Source organism: Papilio machaon, chromosome 5, assembly GCF_912999745.1.
Source record: "Papilio machaon chromosome 5, ilPapMach1.1, whole genome shotgun sequence".
Lineage (NCBI taxonomy): Eukaryota > Metazoa > Arthropoda > Insecta > Lepidoptera > Papilionidae > Papilio > Papilio machaon.
The window spans coordinates 5,563,254-5,584,864 of NC_059990.1; the positions used below are offsets into that span (position 1 = coordinate 5,563,254).

Below are 21,611 nucleotides of genomic sequence, written 5' to 3' on the forward strand. Positions count from 1 at the left end.
AGCAGGCTTATTGGCCTGTAGTTGCCGATGTCATTAGGGTTTCCTTTTTATAGAGCAGGATTATTATAAATTCTGACCATTGTGTAGGTATGTTCGCAGTTTTGAGTATTGAATTAAATAATGAGGCCAGTGGAGATGCTAGTATTTCACACCCATGTTTGATTGCTTCATTTGTAATGAAGTCTGGGCCTGGGCTCTTTTCCAGTTTAAACTTTTTAGTTGCTTGTACAATTTCCAGTTCATCGATATAGTTTATAGTATTTTCTAGGTTTTCGTGGCTATTGCATTCTTCCTGTATTTTGTTATTTGTTTGTTGTGTTTTCACACTGTAAAGGTTTTTATAGAATTCTGTAGCAATATTTATTATTTCTTTACGGTTGCGTATTGTTTGTCCCGATTTATTTATTATTATTATTTATTATATTGTTTAATTGATATATATTTAATTGATTTGTTTAATCCCTCTATCCAAGTTTTACATTAGCACATTTAAAGAGCTAAAATTCTTCCAAACATTATTTTTATGTTGGTCCAATAGTTTAGCCTACATAAGCAAAGAAAGTAAAAAAGTCCTCAGTTTTCGCAATGCATTTTTAAGTTAAACTCAAAATCTACTAGTCTTCTAGTGTTTTAAAAAATCAATAAAAAATGGGACCCACCTGCAAACACAGCACCAGGGCCGGAGTTACGCGGTAACACACAAAAAAATACAGTCGAATTGATAACCTCCTTCTTTTTGAAGTCGGCTAAAAAATAAGAGTAGTGTTGAAGGACCATGTTAACCGTGCGTGGTATTGCCTCGTCAGCTGAGTTTGGGTGACATTGATTTTATGTATAGTAAATTTGTTGTTATCTAACATTGTTCTTATTAGTGTCAATGTTATTACATTATGTTGTTGGGATTTGTTAAACATTTATTCCTTTAGGTCATATTGGAACGTTCATATATCCAAACATACAAGACCGTGTTAAATAGTAACCATCTATCAGTCACGCAGAGATCAGATTTTTTGAAGAAATTGTAAAAAAAATTTTTAATCGTTAGATATTTAATCGTTTTTATAAAAGATAAAATTAAGTATCAATTTCAAAGTTTTAAGTTAATCTTAATTCCAAATCAATCATGATATCTATCGTTATATATGTAGATTAAAACAAATGTACATTTTAATAATGCTAATTCGTTGTTGTTGATGTTAGTGGCAGCGACGTGAGACAAATAAAGAAGAAATTAGAATTATTACGGTTGCTATGACTACGTATTTTACGTACGTATTTAATTAATTAATTTTTACATAAGATTTGTTGTGAAGTTAAATAAAGTTTTTGTTTTGTTAGTTTTAAAATATTTCCTTAAATTCTCCATTTACCACTTGCACATATAACTGATTCACTTTAAAAGGTTATGAGCCCAGTTCATTTGCTGGAATAATGGAGTTATCCAAAGTTCAAATAACCAAACTTGAGGAGAACAATTGGGTACACTGGAAGTTCCGGATTTTAACAATTCTCCGAGGATGTGAACTGCTGAATGTTGTCGAAGGCAAGATAACAAAGCCGGAAAAGCTGTCTTCTGAAATTGGAGATGGACCAGCTACAGGAGCTTTGACTGTTTATAATACTTCGATGAAGGAATACGTAAGAAATGATAGCACTGCTTTACTTTTAATAACTAATAACATATCGGACCAAGCTCTTGAAAAAGTAATGAGATCCAAAACCTTCAAAAGAGGTTTGGGAAGAACTACATAGGCTGTATGAAGGCGTAAATAAGCACCGCCTGTAAGATATATGTTTGAAATTCTTCCGGTTCAGTATGGATCCAATAGATGATATAGCGACTCATGTATCAAAATTGAAGAATTTGTGGCACAGTTTGAGGCAAAAGCTAATGAAACCTGAAGAAGGTAATCAGAAGTTTTAACAGTTTCTATTAATCTGCAAAATATTAGATACACTGCCGGAATCATATTTTTCGTTTAAATCGAGTTGGATGCTAATGTCTAAGAAGGATAAGACTGTAGAGAACCTCACTAGTCAGCTGTGCGCACAAGAGAAAGTTATAATTTTCGTTGATAGACAGTTAAATTGTGAAACTCTGGCAGCTAAGACCGTAAACAAGATTGGAAGAAAAAAACAAGCGTCTACAACTAAACATAATCTGGATGAGAAGGTGAGATGTTTTGTCTGTAAGGAACAGGGTCACCTTAAGAAAGAATATCCAAAGAGACTTTTTGCTCAGAAATCTAGAGAAGAAAGCAGTATGATGTTACACGTTGTCTACACCACTGGAGGAAATGTAGATCGTGACATGTGGTATGCAGATACGGGGCTACGCACCATATTACGCTGAGAGAAGATCTGTTTCAAGATTTTGAACATTTTAATGGAAGTCACACGGGAACTACGGCTGATGGAAAGATGTTTAATGCCATAGGTAAAGGATCGATAAAAATTGAAGCCAAGCTGAAAGATAAGACTGCAAGTTTCTTCTTGAGAGATGTCTGGTATGTTCCACAAATAAGTAAGAATCTTTTTTCGGTGCTAGCGATACAAGATAAAAAACCTACAACCTTATTTGAGTCGTGGGTCACGCCATATTCTGTGAAACTAAATGAAAAAGTTACTGTAACATGATACAGGCAGAGGTATGGAGGCTTGTATGAATTAAATTGTAAAGCTGTACCACATACTGTTTCAGTGAACTTAATGCAGATTGTTGACATGTTGCAACTCTATCACTAGCAGATGGGTCATCAGAATAAAAGGCACGTGAAAGGCACGTCTGATAGAGCACGAGTTGCATATCAAGACCACAGATAATGGTGAGTAATGCGAAGGCTGTATCTTTGGAAAAACACATAGACGAAAGTTTGGTGTTAGAGTGAAAGCTACGAAGCCTGGATAGCGTGTACACAATGATGTTTGCGAACCGTTTCCAAGCTCAAGTTCAATGTTCCGTTACTTTGTACTATAAGAGGACGAATAAACACGCTTCCGTATTATATATCTTATGAGAAATAATTCGGAGGTTCCTGAGAAGCTGAAACAAATGCTAGCTGAAGTAAAAACGGCCGGGCACATTGTCAAGGAGGTTCTTAGTGACAATTGAGGTGAATTCGTAAATGCACAGGTACAGATAGTTATGTCGGAATTTGGTATTCATCATAGACTAACAATACCTTATATGCCGGAACAAAATGGCGTTAGCAAGAGGGAGAATCGCACAATAGTAGTGTCAGCTAGAGCAATAATGCATGCACATGAGGAATTACCTGAAAGGTTGCGGCCTGAGCTTGTAAAGACTTCTGTTTTGCAAGAAACCTCAGATCAAACATTTACGTATAACAGGTTCTTCATGTTTTGCTCATGTACCAAAGCAGAGAAGAAGACAATTGCATAAGAAAGCTGAGAAGTGCCTTCTCATTGGATACGATCATAGGATGGATATGGAATAAAAGTTCAAACTCACTAGTCAGATCAAGAGATGTTATTTTTGATGAGAAGCCTTTGAACTCTTATATTGACAAAGAATTATCACATGATAATAGTAAGGATAATGGAATAGATCTTACTCTTAAAAAAGGTTTAGATTGCGACACTGAGTTTGATGAGGATAGAATTGGTATTCAAGAAAAATCTATTGAATTGGGGGAAGATATGGAACAAAAGAATGAAGGTGTAGATCATGAGGAATCTACGATTCCCGAGGCTAAAATTCAAAAGCACGCTGTGAGAGTTTTAAGAGATCGTTCCTTGCTACGTCCTCCAGAAAAATTCACTGAATACAGAATGGAGTTCATATAAAGAACCCAGTACGTTTAAAGAGGCCATGTTAAGTCCTGAGAGAGAATTTAGGAAAGAAGCCATAAAATGTGAAATGAACTCACTAAAAGAAAACGAAACGTGGGTTCTGAATCAACTACCGAAGAACAGGAAGGCACTACCGTGTAAATGGGTATTTAGAGTCAAGCTAAATGCTGATGGCTCAGTTGATAAATATAAAGCTCGACTGGTAATAAAAGGATTCAGACAGAGAAAAGGTATAGATTTCGATCAAACATTTAGACCAGTACCTAAAATGGCAACGGTTAGAGCTGTTATTAGTATAGCTGCAAGCGAGGACATGTGCATGATGCATTTTGATGTTTCGACCGCTTTTCTCTATGGATCATTAGATGAAGAGATATTCATGAAACAACTTGAAGGGCATTGTACCCTTGGTTGGTTCTGGTCCAGTATGTCTATTAAATAAGAGTTTATACGGCTTGAAGCAAGCTCCAAGGTGTTGGAACCGTCGCATACTGGATTTCTTTAAGAAAACTGGTTTCAAAGTGATGCTGATCCTTGGTTATTTATAAGAAAAAATCAAGGTGGTATTCTGATTGTGGTTTTTTTCTGAATGATTGAGATATTTGGTATGCAGAATTGCAGACCTGTTACTACACCAATCATAAAAGAAAATGAGTATATAAATAATAATGAGACACATGTGGACAACATTATTAATAATTATAGACAGGAAGTCGGAGCACTAGCATATTTGATGGTCGGAACAAGGCCAGAAATTGCATACAGTGTTAGTGTTGTATCAAGGAGTTTAGAAAACCCAAGTGTTTGTAGATTGTATCACATTGAAACGGATTCTAAGATACTTAAAGTTCTGTCCCGATTTTGGCGTTCTGTATAAAAGGAACTATAAGAAGGGTTTATTGGAATGTTTCAGTGATGCCCATCATGGTGAAGATGTTGACGACTATAATACTACAATACACTTTAAAAGTTGTGATGTAAGCTTATGCAAGACAACAAAATTCTTTCAATATTTAAGTACTCCTGTTACCAAAACTATCAATTGCCAAAACAATCGTTGTTCAAAAGTCCCACACCCTTAATAGACAAGGAAACGAAAAGTTGGTGTAATTATAAAAAAGTCATCAATTATACAAGTCTGAATGACTTTCAAATGTTTTTTGTATAAGTGCCACATTTTAACATAGGTTTAAATAAAAAATAAAAAATATTCCATTGCAATTCTTTTTATTTACTGTCCTAATTAAGAACCTTTTGTCTATGTCAAGAGTCCGTTTACAGTGAATGACGGAAGATGTCCAATACGTCTTCTGAAGTCAGCGATGGTGCAGCAGAAACTGTAGCCAAGATCAACGCGATCCGGCCGCCACCTGAGCCATCTAAAAGCGTTGTTGTTGCGGCAGCGATCGGTACAGAATTGCAGGTTGCGAGCCTCGGCCAGAGTGTAGTGAGGGTTGTTGATGCTTATGAAAGCAGTACCCAGACGTCGCGATGAATCGTATGCCACCTTAATATGAAAAATATAAATAAGTATTTAAAGTAATTTAAAAAAAATTTGCTGAGTTAATTTCAGAAACAGTCTTTTAATCGACAAAGAATTAAAAACGCCTACTAGCTAACCTTGTAGAAGTACTGGGGAACTGGAATCTGGTTGTTATTGTGAAGGTAGATGTCGACGAAACGGTTGTTAGCGTTGCGCAATTGCGTCACTCCAAATGTGCCCGAGTAGATGACTGTGTTGTAACCAGCGGCTCCGATGCGAGCACGAAGATCCTATATTTTTACAATATCTGTTAAATTATTTGAAGATCTAAAATCAAACTCAAAGCAGCGTAGGATATCTAAACTTATGACGAATTTACGCAAGATGATGGCGTTTCTGTAATTAAATACTTTAGTAACCTGTTCGAGATTGTTCCAGTTGCCAGCGTTGAATGGTTGCCACTGAGGAGCAGCGTTGATGAAGTAGAAGGTAGCGCGCTGGCCGGTGGCGTACACGAAGTCGCTCTTGGCGGCGAGGTGGCCACGGGCCAAGAACTGTTGGCTAGTCACGTATCTATCGGCCAGAGCATTGCCAACAACGCGAGCAATAGCAAGTTTCTGTTGAACTTGTGTGTATCGGTTGTTAACATCCACACCGGGGAAGAAGCTGCCAGCTAATAAATAATATCATAAAAACATTAATTTTAAACAAAAAATGTTTTTTTTCTAACTCCAAGCACTTTCTTATAGTATGATTTGACTTATTAGTTTTGTTATTAAGTATATTAGTTTGTTTAGTTTATTAGTTTGATCTACATCATGAGACATGGTATGATAGACTAATCTGCCGATTCTTCTTAATCATAACTGTTTTGTCGTGAATATTTTGTTGTAGGAGTTCGTTCGATTAAATAACGTACCCATCCAACTAGGCCTATCCACTCCGGTTTGGTGGATAGCATTTGAGGCTGTTTGATCGTACCACACGTACAGCACTTCCAAGCGCTTCTGATCAAAACAAGACCAGTAAAGAGGGTAGAAGACATTGTTTACGATAAATCCAACCCTGAAATGAACACGAGCACGTATATTAACTTTTATTATTCGCGGCCATTTTTTATTATGCACAACTTTAATATTACCTGATGACCAAATTATTGTTAAAGCAGCGTTGATTCGTTCCTTGTGCCTCGTGATGAGAGTGACTAGAGCAAGTCAACTGTCCAAAAGCACCATTACCATTCAACCAACCAGATCCAGAAACTAGATTGTTGTTGACACATCGGGCAGTCTGTGAATTTAATGATGAGTATTGTAAAGTTATCTTCTGTGAGGGATTATCATTCTATAGTACAAGTGAAGATGCTGCCAGCCTGCATAAGAAATACCGTTGACTGGTAATTTTGTATGTTATTGATCGGCAAGAATAAACGGAAAACATTTTTTGACATTGAAAACCGATAATTAACTTTGATGTTAGACGGAAATCGAATTTCAGTCAGGATAGAGTCTATAAACGGATATAATTTACTTACACCAACGTTAACGTTTCTGGCAATGTTCGGGTGTCGAATGGTACGTCCAGATCCCGTGCAGGCAATGATGACTTCCTCGCCCGTGTTGAGGCGTATCTGACCGGAGTTGCCGTGCGGCCTCATGTAGTTGTTACGATGTATGTAAACTGGCTGTGGCTGGCCGAGGTCACCTCGAACACGGAAACTGCATCCTGTATGATTATAATACCTTTATCTAGTTGCAACATGGAAATATTAAAAGACTTTATGGAAAAATAGAAGGAGGTAGGAACTAGGAGGACGTACATTCAATTTAAAAACTGCTTAGACTTGATCTGTATGGTAATTGTTTAAAAATGAAGACTTCATAAACATTAAATCTAAAAGTTTGAGGTATTTACCACTACGAGCATCGAACTGGGTTTCGTTGCCATTATTGCGTTGTTGAATTTCCAGCCATGAATCTAAGTAGTCCTCAAAATCATCTTCATTGAGAATAAAAGCGAGTTCACTGGGCTCGGGCAATTCAGTCAGGTTCGCTGGTAGAGACAAAGCCCCAGCTACAACTGCTGCAAGGACGAATATTAGTCGCATTATTATTATACTTTTATTTTAATATCTTGTATTAAGTAGAAATGGCCTAATTGACCATCCTCTATGGCGAGAAATGCAAAGTTTTTGGCGATGACAATGGAATTTATATTGGTGCTATCGATTTGTGGGAGGGTAACGTTGTACATATGATAGATAATAAGATTACGAAAGCATTAAAATAGATAATGGAAGTATACTAAGGATAGCAGTCTTTACTTACGTCCTAGGTAAACAAATACGCCTGTCAATTCGTGTTCATAAGTTAATGTTGAGGATGGATAATGTGTTGGTCATGGAAATATGTAATCTGCAATTTGTCTTATAGTAGAGGATTAAAAGAACACAGAAGTTACAGATGTATTAAATTGGCTTCGAATCACAGTTCGAAATTCGACCACCGGTAATCATAAAATGAAATGTGTAGAAAATATTACGTACAATACAAATAACCCTTCATTGCCTGTAGCCATTGAATACCGTCAACGATTTGCTCCACACCTATTTCACGTATCCGTATATAAGAGTAATTGATGCTATCACCTTATCTTCATGGAGTGATCATAGGAAGGGCCTGAAGTTTTAATTCTCACTCAAGGTCACTCTGTATACTTGAGAAAAATACGCTAAAAAGCCTAATAGGTAGTTTCATAACCTTATTTGAAGTTTAATATGGATCAGTGATTAATAAGTCAAATTAAATTATTAATAGAGGTAGTTTACTTTGTGCCATAACGAGGCTTTTAGTTCCAAAGTTGTGAGCCATTACCCGCTTGACTGCGGTCCGCGATTTGAAGCAGTTAATACTGCTCCCTGTGTTATATTAAATCTGAAGCGTTTTCGTAATATTCCAAAGGTAAGGGTAGAAAGCCGCTATTAAACTGACAAAGTTCAATCAGAATTAAATATAAGGTGAAGTTTAAGTGTGCAACATAATGTGTACCTTCGTAATATTACGATATGTCTGAATAATTGTGCAGTGTCCCTTTTCACTCAAACATAATTTTGCTTAAAATAGTTATTTATGTAAATTCGTAGTTAACAAGAGGAAGCAAATAACATTATGACATTAATGTGAAAGTAATACCCAATGGATTATTTTTCGTAAAAAATTAAAAAGCATGCACTAAATCAGCAAAAATAAATCAAAATTGTCATAATATCACGCTTTGAAATATTTAAGGATTAATTTAATTTTAACGGAGATTAGTTTGATAATACACAAGTACTATCGAATTTAGCTTTGATTGATAAAAACGATTAACACTGATTACGTCAAAGGATTAGAGTTAATAAATAATATGGAGATAATGATTGTAAGACTAACAAATGGGCTTGGCAAAAACATACCACCTTGTTCGTGGAAGACTGTCGAAGTATCATATCTTTTTATAATGATAAAAGTAGAAAGTAACTTTGCTGCTAAGCTACTATGGTATCTGTCTAAACATCTGGTTGGCTAGGCTTTGATCATAACTTCAGTCACTGCGTAAAATAATAGTAGCCTATTAATAAACAATATAACTTAAATATAATAAAAATTAGAGATATTTGTACCCAATAGCTATTCATGTACCCGCTGTAAGATTTACTGTAGCTGATTAGCAAAGTTCATTATTGGTTTAATGCCACTATGCTAATAAGAGAAATACAATCTAATCAATTTTTCCTGTATTTTCTCCTATCTTATTGTTGTATGGTGTCGGTAACACGTCAGTAACACACCTAATTACTTGTCTAATCACATTTTAATTCATTATCGCCATTATTATGTCACGCTCGAATCACGACTACGAGACATTTGTTTGATAATCGATAAATCTTTAGAAAGACCATTAAGTGATTAGGGAAAATCCAAATGATGTCCTAAATAATTAAAAAAAACTTACCCATGTAACTTTGTCATGAAAATGATCTTTGATTTTCAATGAAACCAACGGTTAGTATATACGAGATACTCGAATTACTGTATAATGTTAAAGTTACCAATTAGAAATTTAATCTTCAAACTGTATTCGCAGTTAGTTAATATGCTCAAGGCACGTAACAATATACTTGTATGTATATACAAATACTTGCAATATTGTTGTTGTTGGTTATTAAGTTAATAGTTTGATATGCAAAATGAAAATTTTTACTTGTTTCCGTAGCTGTACCTTCGTTATATTTTCAGGTTTTTTTCATAGCACGCAAACTTCAAGATAATTAGAGTTTGGAATAATGTCATGTGAGAACTTATATGACACATATTTCAATTTATCACGCAAGCCAAGTCATACAAAGAGTTATATAAAATAGTTATAAGTACAAAAATTTTACAAAAGCAAATATGCACTGTTTAGTGTGCATTTAATATAGGCCAAATAAATTGTTGTTCTTCGTTATTAATTCTAGTAGAGCGGCCGTGGCTCAGAAGTGAAGCAGTTGACTTGTAATCTACAGGTCGTGATTTCGAATCCCACCATGTACCAATGTATTTTTCGATTTTCGATACAAGATTAATGGCAGTGAAATTCCACAGTAACACATATTTGTTCTTATGTTACGAGCACTCAATTAGTACATATGCAATTATACCTAAATTAGCTTTACCTAAGCTATATAACTAAACATTAACATATAAATTGCTTGAATTTATAACAAATTTTATGTGTATTCTAGAACTGCACTATTTCCGAGTTTAATTAAATACAGCACCCTAGACCAATTTGCAGTAAATTCTTATTAAAGATACAACGATCTCGTTTATATGAACTACAAAATAATGTTATTCCATAAATAAATAACTGTAATCTCTCAATAACTTCGAACTTCTTCGAATTAAAAAAATAGTTTCGTTGTGTTTTAGTCGATTGCTGTAAACTTAATTATAACAGCGATAGATTTAATATTTTAGTCTTTAATCTCTTCAAATTAAAAATATTCGTTGATATCAGCTGCCTTTCACTATTTTTTTAAGATGAACTTCATGCGAAGCCGCCGTTGGATGATTGACCGCGTGCTGTTTTTTTAAGGTGTTACATAATATTATGCTGTTGGCATATGTTAATAAATAAAAACAGATATTAGTTAACTGAGGAAGCACGTGTTGCTGAAATATAACGAGAATTAACAGATTAGCATTTTACTCTTTTAAATTCCGCATTACTGTGAACTCAAAGGTTCGCTGCATTGGCATTTAGAAGAGCAGCTTCGCCTTACCTTAAAAGCCACGAACGAGTAATGCAATGCGCGACACAGCTCTTTGGTTCAACGTATTCCTTAGTGTAAAATAAACCTTAATATATGCATGTTTTTAATACTAATTATATTTCCTTCTTATTTGATTTTTGTGTAGTAAAAATAACTAATATAATCGTATCCGTAATATAACCGTAATATAACTAATATAACCGTATCCAATCAATTTTTTATTCATAACAAATTAAGATTTCTTAAAATCAAAAAAAAAGAAATGCTAGCTAGTAAGAAAAATATATGAATTTAGGATAAGTGTGTATATTATTTTAATCTGTAATATTTTTTTCTGTCGAACGGTTAATAAAGGTAAACGTAATTGAATTTCATGAAAGTAATATTTCTCTTTCATCTTAGGCTTACAGTTATTAGACTGCCTCACTTTTGATATTCAATATGAAGATATATTTTTAGTACTTTGAAACGATATAAGCAAAGTTTTTTCCATCCAAGATCCTCTAATCTTTGATGATAATTGAATATCACCTACGTACTACCTCATTCGAAAATATGAAGGATATAATACAGAAACAATAAATTAATAACTCTCTCGGATCTCGATAATATTTGAAACAGAGGTTGAACAGTCTGGAAGTCTGGAAGAACACATAGGCTACTTATGTTTTTTTTAAGTATGCGCGGAAGGATTTGCGGGCGACAACTAGTTTAGTATAGTATATATTGATACTGAATGACGAAACAGATAGGAAATGAACATCAATCAACGGATTAAAATTTATTTTGTAACATATTGGATTCCGATGGGCTTATTGATTTCAATCAATTAACGGCCGGACCTTAATCAGTTTGCCCGTATCAAATGAACTTGTAATAATTCATGCGTTTAAGTGAAAATGCATTGGTAATTAGGGTTAGAAGTTTACATTACTTGAATTAGGAAAATGATGTTTTATCTATGTAGCAGGTTGAATGCGTCGGAAAATAACGAAAAGTATTTAAAGGTAAGAAAATGGTGGACATTTTTTTTAATGGATACATAATAAACATTTTTTATGTTTTTCTCTAGTGTCTCGTTGACAACGCAATTAGCGTGGCATCCCGGTGCTCCAGTTTCTGGTCTTTTGTTTTACCAAGTGCAATTATTTAGAAACGTCCAAAAATAAAACTGAATGGGATTTTTCTTTGCCTCCGTCGAACAATAAATTTTGATATCGTAGTTGATTATCCTAATAATAAAGAAGGCAATTGTCATCGATTACTTTGGCCTTTTTATAAATCCTCATTGATATTTTTCATGACAAAAATTCAAATGCTCAGCAAAAAGTAAAAAGATTTTTAAATTATTGTTATTTTAAGTCCATTACGTTTTAGTCATACCGTTCTCTCTTAATAATAAATAATCTATGTTTATTTGTCATCGACGCATTCCGAAACTACAGATTCGATTGTGGTGAAACTTTGGTAAGATGTTCTGATGACGGCGGCTATGTTTCAATATCTTTAGTGTTTATTAATATGTTGCAATGCCTTTTACAGACGTTGCATTACATATAATTTATTAATACTGTAACAATCTACTAATTACAATAATGTACTAAATAATAAACAAGCCCTCTATTCCATGCATAATATAGAAAATAATAAAATTACAATAATCGAATATCATTATAAATATAATTTACTATTATTTTTGGGATGTTCAAGTTATTTATATTATTAATATACATGAACTTCTCAGGTGATGGCCTGCTCCAAAGATTTCCATTTATCTCTGTCTCTGGCGATATAAATTCAGAGTGATCCACCGATTTTTTTAATGCCGTCCTCCCAGCATGTGGACCACCGACGCGCCGCTTGCCCTGTGGACCAGCCCATGTAGTAACTTCAAGTATATGTCCATCTCTTAAGTTGTGCTACGTGGCCAGCCCACTAGAATCTTTGAGCATATTTGAGCGCATCTACTATGTGTTTCTTATCTTATGATGCGCTAAATTAAGATGTATTCCTACAATGATGTACTAAATTAAGATAAATTATCTATTTATTAACGAGAAAAGGAAAGGTACGTATAAATCTTTAAAGGTATTAGTTTAGGACTCAGTTTTCTTGTAGTGTGTTTTATCAGTAAAGTTTTTTTAAATTTATTTAATTCTGGTTCTTTTTTAATTTCTGACAAATGTTTTTTTTTATATAGAAATATAGAAGATGCTTGCGATAGAGATACGTTTTGTTACCTCATTCTTATGCATATATGTATAATCCTTCGAGTAACTACTTATTTCCACCCCTAACTGGCAGAAATAATAATGAAGATAATTTTCTCTCGCTATCCTTCCGCTTTTCTTAGATCTCATGCCTTTAGCAATATCTTACACAAGGGAATTCAAACGGAAAAATTTCTTTGTTTAATCTACATCGGTGAGAAAAAATGTCGGTAAATGTAACACAAAGTTATTAAAGTGAAGGTATTTTCCTTTGTACTCTCTGATATTTAATTTTTCATCTTCTTATAGGTAAGTTTCTAGCAAATTGCTTCGACTTCGTTCACTTGGAAATATAGAAAAAGTAACGTTAATGTTCCTTATGTTTATGGATTACGGATTACTGGCATTCATATTTTTGTATTACGGTTTTACAAAGTTGAAGGTTAGGTTAGGTTTTAGATTTTTCTAGTCAATTCAAGAGAGTGAATAGGCATTTACAAAGCTAGCGCGTAACATCTTTAGATCACATCTTCACCTCATCTTAGACTTTTGAAAATACTAAATAGTTTTTCTAATACACGGCTTTTAACAAATTAATACAAAAATACAAAACATCTAATATCATAGTACCTTGGAATAAATAGCACAGCAAATAATTCCTAAACAAATATTACAAGCAAGATTCTGTAATTATATGCTTCCTAGTTTGCTTTTCCTTAATATTAATCTCATCAGAGTTCTCTTGTTTTAATTATATTGTCATAATTATCCCTCATATTTGTATAATTTCATTTCTCAAATTGTATACTTTACTAGTGTTAGTTAGGTTCTAGTTAAATAGTGTACTACTTTTATACTTATAAAAGTTTAACATTGAGACTAATTTTTGATGTGAAAGATTACTCCTAGATTTCCAGGAAATGTTTATTAGTTTGAACGGCATCTAGAAAATTTAGGGGGAATACTTTTTTATTTAGGGTTACTTTAAATGTTTTCCTCTTAATGCAACATTTATGAAGAATACATCTGCTTTGTTAAATAGTTCCAAAACTTTGATTATTATTATTTGGCCAAGAATATGTAAATACATACTTGGTTATCTATCTATATCTTATCTATCTATATATATAAAAGAAAGTTGTGTTAGTTACACCATTTATAACTCAAGAACGGCTGAATCGATTTAGCTGAAAATTGGTGGGTAGGTAGCTTAGAACCAGGAAAAGGACATAGGATAAATTTTACCCCGTTTTCTTTTCTTTTTTTTTTATTCCGCGCGGACGGAGTCGCGGGTAAAAGCTAGTTATAAATAAAGCAAAGCTATATCTTTAATGCGTTAAAGAACTTTTTCCTAAATATAAAGATTAATTATTTGATTACGTCAAACTAATTATATATATTAAACGAAGTATTGTGTCGCTTTGCCTCACTGTGGCGCCAACATTTCGTCCCCTAACAGTGTAAATAGTGACGCACAACAATATACAAGTCCATTAGAATTCAATAACGTCTAGCTAACAATAAGGTTCTGCGATGACAAGCTTTTATAAGGTTAGAAATAGGCATAGATAGCTGATAATCCCATATAACTTTGTACCACTAATGGACTTTAAGAATATCACGCCATGTTATAATACTAGTTCTTAAGTTCTTTCTGCAATTTTGTAACAAATATTTGATACTTTGACATTATCTATGTGTGTATAGTTTTATTTTTATGCTTTTAATAGCAATATTTCATAATACACAATTAACTGTATCTTACTAATATTATAAATGCATGTATGTAGTTTGTTAGAAGGTATCTCCGGAATGCCTCAACAGATCTTGTTGAAATTGACACAAAACATAGACAGGAAGAATACGTAAGTTATATTAAAGAATACGTAAGCTTTTGTTGTTAATTGCACGCGGACGGTGTCGCGGGCGACGGCTAGTTTACTATAAATCTTCAAATGAGTACAGCAATGCGAAATGTGCAAGTCCTATACTTTATTTTTATAGCAACTCGTCTTTAAAGCTAAAAATAATGTTGATAACTTCCACTTTGTTGGTATTTAATGAAGTATGTATGAATAGCGTTTGTTTGTCTTTACATTTCTTTCAGAAGTCACATGTGTGACTTCATAAAAAAGAAAGGTAATGACAAAGTATCATAAAAGAGACAATAAAGAATAGCAATTATTTTTCCTAGTGTTTATTACCGTAATAATTTGTATTTTCTTATAAATTGTTTGCGGAGTAATATATATATAGTACTTATTATATTCGTGCTTATAGAAATTGACAATAAATATTTTTAGTAATTCCATGAAGTAAAGCTTGTTATCTAGTTTGTTGCATTAGCTCAGTTGACGTTTCTCGAAAATAAAATGTTGCATTCATAAAAAACTTACGTTGACTGCTACGTGAAAATATCCAACAACGAACTGGATGATAAACTTTAAAGAGATACGGAGGTCTTTTGGTATATTACTTGAACTTATCTAATTTATGACGTTACATACATTAACACATATAAATATGTATGCGATTATCGCAACCTTTCTAGTTTAGTAGTAGTAGTAGAATATTTACTAACTTTTATAACGTTCTGAAAAATCGTGAAAAATAAAATAATACGAATTTTTATCGTGTAAAATTTACTAACGACAAAAAAAAGTAGTGTAAGTTAGTGCTTTTTAGTATGGTATCCCGTGTAAAATGGTTTCGATGTTAACACTTATTCGAAGAAAATGTTTTGTTATAATATTGTTAAGAACTACACAGATTTTGATGTTGATATGTTTATGACAACTGGTTTAGTAAATATTACGCCCTTACCTATTTTATCTTTGCGATCCTTCTTCTTCTTTTAACTTGCGATTTTTAAGGCGATTGAAAAAAAAATATAGAGGCAATGTTTAAGTAAACAGTAACGAGAAGCGGATGCTATCTGATTAGTGAATTGCCCTCCGGTGTATATTTAATTAAGAAACTAGTTACCCGTCCTCTGAGCAGCTCCCGGGGGAACGCGTACGAGCAACAGACTGCACACATTTATAATTACTGCTACATCGGTTATGTTCAAGCTTATATCTAATTAGGATATTGGAAAATTTGAAATTATGGAGTAATTACAATTATTTTAAATGAATAACGGTTTTCCATATTTTTATCTTCAGTGATAACACTGATTACTCTAAAGGTACGAATAGACTATGGCAGAAATTGCGACATTTATGTCTGTACATTGTGTCTATTGGCAATTGTAAGGTTGCATTCTACGGTCTATTTAGTTAACGTTAATCCGAAAATGAAAATCTAGTAGGCCGAATCTACGCCGAGCGCTACAGCGAGCGCTACATCGAGCTCTACGCCGTGCACCACAGTGAGCATTACACTTAGTCCTACGCTTGGACATATTATTCTCACGCTTTCATTATTACATCAAATATATTGTTACAAATCATACAGTGCTATTATCATCAAACGGTAGTAAAAGAGCGTTGTAATATCAACGTGAGGTTACACGGCCCTACATCTCGGTATGAAATAATATCGAGATCAAGACTATCATGAACATTATAATGTTGGTGGTATGCGGGGATTATTTCATTGTGATAACTAATATTACGAGCAGCTTGTGGCACAAAGCAAGCGCGCTAAACGGAATGCCTTTGTTCCGACGACGGCATTATGTTAGGTCCGCAGGGAGCACGTTTGCATTGCATACATAGCGTCAAAATTCACTATTATCTCCAATAGTATTTTGATAGATATTCTGTAATACCAATAAAAATCAAAGGAAGATCACACACACACACACACACACACACTACAAAGAATTTGACTGTCAGTTATTTTCCAAATAAACTTTACGATTAAACAAAACAATTTATAAAAAGTGACAGGCGTGTGTGAATTATCAAGCGATCAAGTGATACAAAATTTCGTAGTACATGTTTTTAATTATATCGAAATCAACTTATGATTATTACTTTGTGAATTCGTTTATTTCTATATTTATATCGGTACTCTAATTAGTGAACAGCAAAGTAAGGCTGAGTGAGCTAGCAGTCATTGAATTATTTTGCTTATTAATTATATCCCGTTAGAAACAACATTCAACATATAAGATCAGATTCGTATTAACGTATTATTTATTTATTTAACCATTTTGATAACCAAGTACATAGTAATAAGTCAGCAATACAATAGTAAAAGATCTTCAAGAGAATTTGCTTTCTCACTCAAATGTTTTTTTTTATGACTAAGGAAATTCTTCTGTGTAGATGAAAAAACCTAAAGTAAGGAACAGTTTAAAGAACCGAGTAGATAAGTAATTGAACTGTTCTGAGTGTGGCAGCAAGAGTGTTAAATGTCATACGCTAAATGCTAATGCTGAATAATATGTCCCAAATGAACATAACGTAACTAAAATACAGATAGAAGCGCTTATTATACGACTAAGTGAGCGAGCCTCTTGTGAATATTTAATTGATAAACTAGTTAACCGTCGTCACGCTTGTTCCCGAGGGAATTTACGCAAGGAATTGTGTTCACATAGGCCGGTTTAACATGGACGGAATGGTATAGTAACATTCACAAACAAGACTTGTTTAAACATGAAAAAAAACGTTTCTTCAATTATTCGTATATTATGTGTTTTCTAATGTAACAGTTACTCTTATTTAAAGAAAATTATTCACCAATGCTATAAGATCACATTATTTTAAAAACTAAATTACCTCAATGCGGTACGGCACTGCAACATGAAAGTTACGGATTCAAAACTACTTCCTTTGCGCAGCTATTTTAGCAATTAATTATTCGCGTGTTTCATACTTCTTATTCAACGTTGTTTGAACTTTTGATTATAATTTTATTATATGTATAAATGAAATAGAAGTTCCAGAAGAGTTTAAGACAAATTGTACTGAGACGGCCACACCATTTATTATGTTGTGTACAAAATTTATGATCCACGAAAATACACTACTCAAGATGCTTCGAAAATGAATCCTTTTGTTTGCAATTTAAAGTTGTAATTTTGATGTGTAATAAAATTTCATAAATTATACGCAAAAAGATAAACTGCTAATTAAATTTCTTAATTTCTTAAGACCTTTTTAAGCGTTTAGTCAGTAAATGAAAAAAAACTTTTCTCATTTCCTATTTATTTTAACCTTTGATCTCTTACAAAGTAAAGGCGTAACATGCGACCAAGATTTTTGATACTATCAATAAAGTTTATTAACCTTTACAACTAAGCTCGCAATAAATTTGACTGTTGAAGTAAAGTAAATACAAGTCAGATTACTACCTAGGTCCTTAGAGAAATAACTACATTTCGTACGTCCGTAGATTCTAACTCGTAGGTTGTAATTTTCTACATTGCGGTATTCACTGAAAGTTTTTGTGTCTGAAAAATTCAGGAACGTAGCTCTGTAATTTTTATGTGCAAGTTCTTAATTAACCCCATTCCGCTCGCGCGTCAGGTAAGAACCTTAGAGATAAGTTTTTGTAACATTTATAATTTTGAGCGGATTGAGTAATTTATACTTTCGAAAACACATAAAAGTAAAAAGTAGTTTTTTTGAAGGCAATTATCACAAACATAATAAGAACCACGGTAACCTTAAACGATTCAACTAATTTATACATAGAGAGATATGTCTAGCTTATTGGTCATATAATTAATTATTTAAAAAGAGGGGTTAAGTAACCTCAGTATTCGACCACATGACGAAGATTAATCTATTTATGTTGGAAGTAATCCAGTATCAGAGGGTAACATAGAGAATAGCTTCTTTGTGAATAGTAAAACATCGTGTGTGGCGCAGCAGCTCTCGTCAACCTAATGAGTTGGCAAACAGCCAGCCTCGACGCGCAAACGACTTGTTTGTCTATTCTGATCACAATTCCAACAAACGTTTTGATTTTTTTGTCATGAAGATGTCAAAGTAACTTGTATAAACATTGTTAAATAAACACTTCTAATCGTAATACAATGTATACGACTTACTACTTTGACCCTGAGAGTATTTAGTACATATATGTCGGTTACATAATGTAATAGTTTTCATAACCCCTGAAATTGTCACCATAATCTCCCTATCCTTAGCCCACTCTTTGTAAGTTGACACAACAGGTTTCATAATCGATCCTCCACGCAACTTCAAAAAGAAATAATTAAACAAAAATGTATGTTCAATCGACGAAAAATTAAACAATACGCATCTAAATCTATACCTACAGTTAATTTTGACGTACGAACTGTAATTAACACAATATACATTGTAGTCAATCTACGTAAGTGTGGCGTAGTCAGTAAGCCAAGTATCTCTGCGAATGCTGACGTTCATACAAAGACGTCACGCGCCGACGCGCTCCTCGCTCCTCACCTTTGTTCCGTGCTCAGCGTCTCAGAAAACTTTATATTAACCTACACCACTATTAAAACGTTTATGAAACTCCTTTGCATGCTCGAAATAACATTCTCGTAGTTTTAATAAAACACGCTCTTGTTGTATGTTAGGTAAAAATTTATTATGGACTTTCATTAAACATGGTATTCTTTCTTGACAACATATCCCATTATTTGCATTGTTATAAAAATAATTAATACTGAAATTTATTTTTACGTAAATAGTTGTACATATGGTTTGTTGCATTGTCACACAAGATTATTTTACGACATATTTTGTTCACTTTACAAATTTTAGATCGAGAAATTTGTATTAAACACTTCTGAGAAAAGAACTAAGAGTGAACAGCACAATAGAACGACATCTTCAGCAATTGTCTTGAATTAATATAAAATATGAAAACAAAAAGCCCAACTTTTAGTTAATGATACAGAAAGCTATAAATGATATTAATTTATTTCTATCTTTTTAATCTATTTAACCAAAGTTTAATTAAACTAATTGGAACGGATTAGGTTACTATAAATTAATAAAATTCTCTCAAAGTCTTACGACGCTTAATGTATTCTTAATTAATTTTCGGGACGATTGTATTAATCTCCTTTTCTGAAATTTATGATTGTTCTACAAATATTTAATATTCAGGGTTAAACCTTTGTTACTATTTGATTTTCTCAGAATTCAGCCAGAGAAGTTAAACAAAACACGTATACATTTAGCAAACTGTCAAAAAAGCAATGAATGGTTTATTCTCATAAACATATCCGCAACTTCAGTGTCTTATTGGTTTGATAGATTTGCATTTAGTCTTCTCATAGGATAAACTACAAGTCTACACTACTACATAATATTAGTAAGTAAAAAGTTAAAATAAAATATTATACATAGTTATACAAAATCAGTTCATGATATACTACTTTAATAAATAACGTTTGTAAATTCATAATTTTTTTCATATAAAACGTGTCTTTAATCGATGTTGAATAAATGAAAATAAACTTCAAATTTCAGTCATTCGTAGAAAAAGAATTTTTCATTATACAGAAATATATACTTGATAAAGTTATCCCTTTGTCCATAGCAAAATGGACCCGCGTCTATAAATAATTTAGATGAGACCCATTTTCATTTCCAGTTGACTGATAGAGATTTATGAAGTATGTCCGTGAAATGGAATATTGTGTTTTCAACAACAGGCGATAATATAGCATTGTACGGCAGCACTACAATATTTATACTAATACTACCTGTCTAATGCGACTAATAAACTAATGCGACTCCGTCCGCGCAGGAGAAAAAAAAAACTTTATTAGTAGCCTATATTTTCTTCCAGACTATGATCTACTACATCTATGCCAAATTGCATTGGGATCCGTTGAGCCTTTCTGGAGATACCTTCTTACAAACAACCATCCATCTAAACATTCGCATTTATAATATTAGTAAGATATGATTTTGTTTTAAAAAGCACTTGAGTAAAATCAATAGCATAGTTTACACGAGAACCGATGTGAATGTATTGTGGCAGTTTGCTATTTAAATATTCTGGGACTGAAGCGTCAGCTTCGCCGCAGGTTACTGTGTTTTGAACAAACTCATTCATAATTCATTACGAGTGCGAGTAATTTCGTTTTCTGTTTTAGACATTATGAATCGGGTTAGTTGGGCAATGGAAGAACAAACATTATTATTGGTGATCAATGTATTATTAAATTTATTAAGGTTATTGTTGTATGCAGATTTATGAGGTATTACGATATTTTAAGTTCTGTCACATTTTTTAAGTATTGAAGTGTAAGGGCCCTTTGTACATAAGGCAACGTAAATCTATCCTGGCAAAATTGTTCCTTTGCGTCGCGACTATTGCGTAGCGCACGCTCCGCACACGCAACGATGAATCATAGACGCGAGTTGTCTATTCGGTTAGTACAGGCCAAAGAATATAATACTCTCTATAGAGAGAAGAATGACATGTTACATACTATAGTATTATAACTTTGGTCTATACGCTTATACTACTAGCGCCATAATGGTCGCCCATATGAAAAAATAAAACGCGGGAATTTTGAATATACGTTTAGTATTTTAATTTATTTATAGTTAAAAATTTATATTGGAAATTATGATTATTTTGATAATTTGGCAAATGTAAGATTTTTTTTAAAGAAAGAATAATTTTAAAATGAAATAATCATTATTTCCAATATATTGTGTTAGTAAAAGTTATTAACTTAAATTAGTTAAAGGAATAATGAAATGAAACACAGTAATCTAACATCATTTATTTAATTAAATTTAGTTCCCGATTTTTTTTAATTAAGAATCGCTTTAAAGATATAAAAATTATTGATTTTATTATGAAATCACAATTTTCATTATAATGTCTGTCACAATTAAGT

The 21,611-nt window shown here is 33.0% G+C and overlaps 1 protein-coding gene across 1 annotated transcript; it reads right to left on the reverse strand.

Moving 5' to 3' along the window:
- Positions 1–5,023: 5,023 nt before the first annotated feature.
- LOC106708549 lies at positions 5,024–7,468 on the reverse strand. The gene is made up of 7 exons (XM_014500085.2): positions 7,211–7,468; positions 6,831–7,021; positions 6,438–6,586; positions 6,216–6,361; positions 5,716–5,969; positions 5,434–5,586; positions 5,024–5,320 (listed from the first exon to the last, which is right to left on the reverse strand). The coding sequence occupies exons 1-7, from the start codon at positions 7,401–7,403 to the stop codon at positions 5,072–5,074; spliced, it is 1,335 nt and encodes a 444-aa protein (XP_014355571.1). The 5' UTR covers positions 7,404–7,468; the 3' UTR covers positions 5,024–5,071.
- Between the last annotated feature and the right edge of the window lie 14,143 nt (positions 7,469–21,611).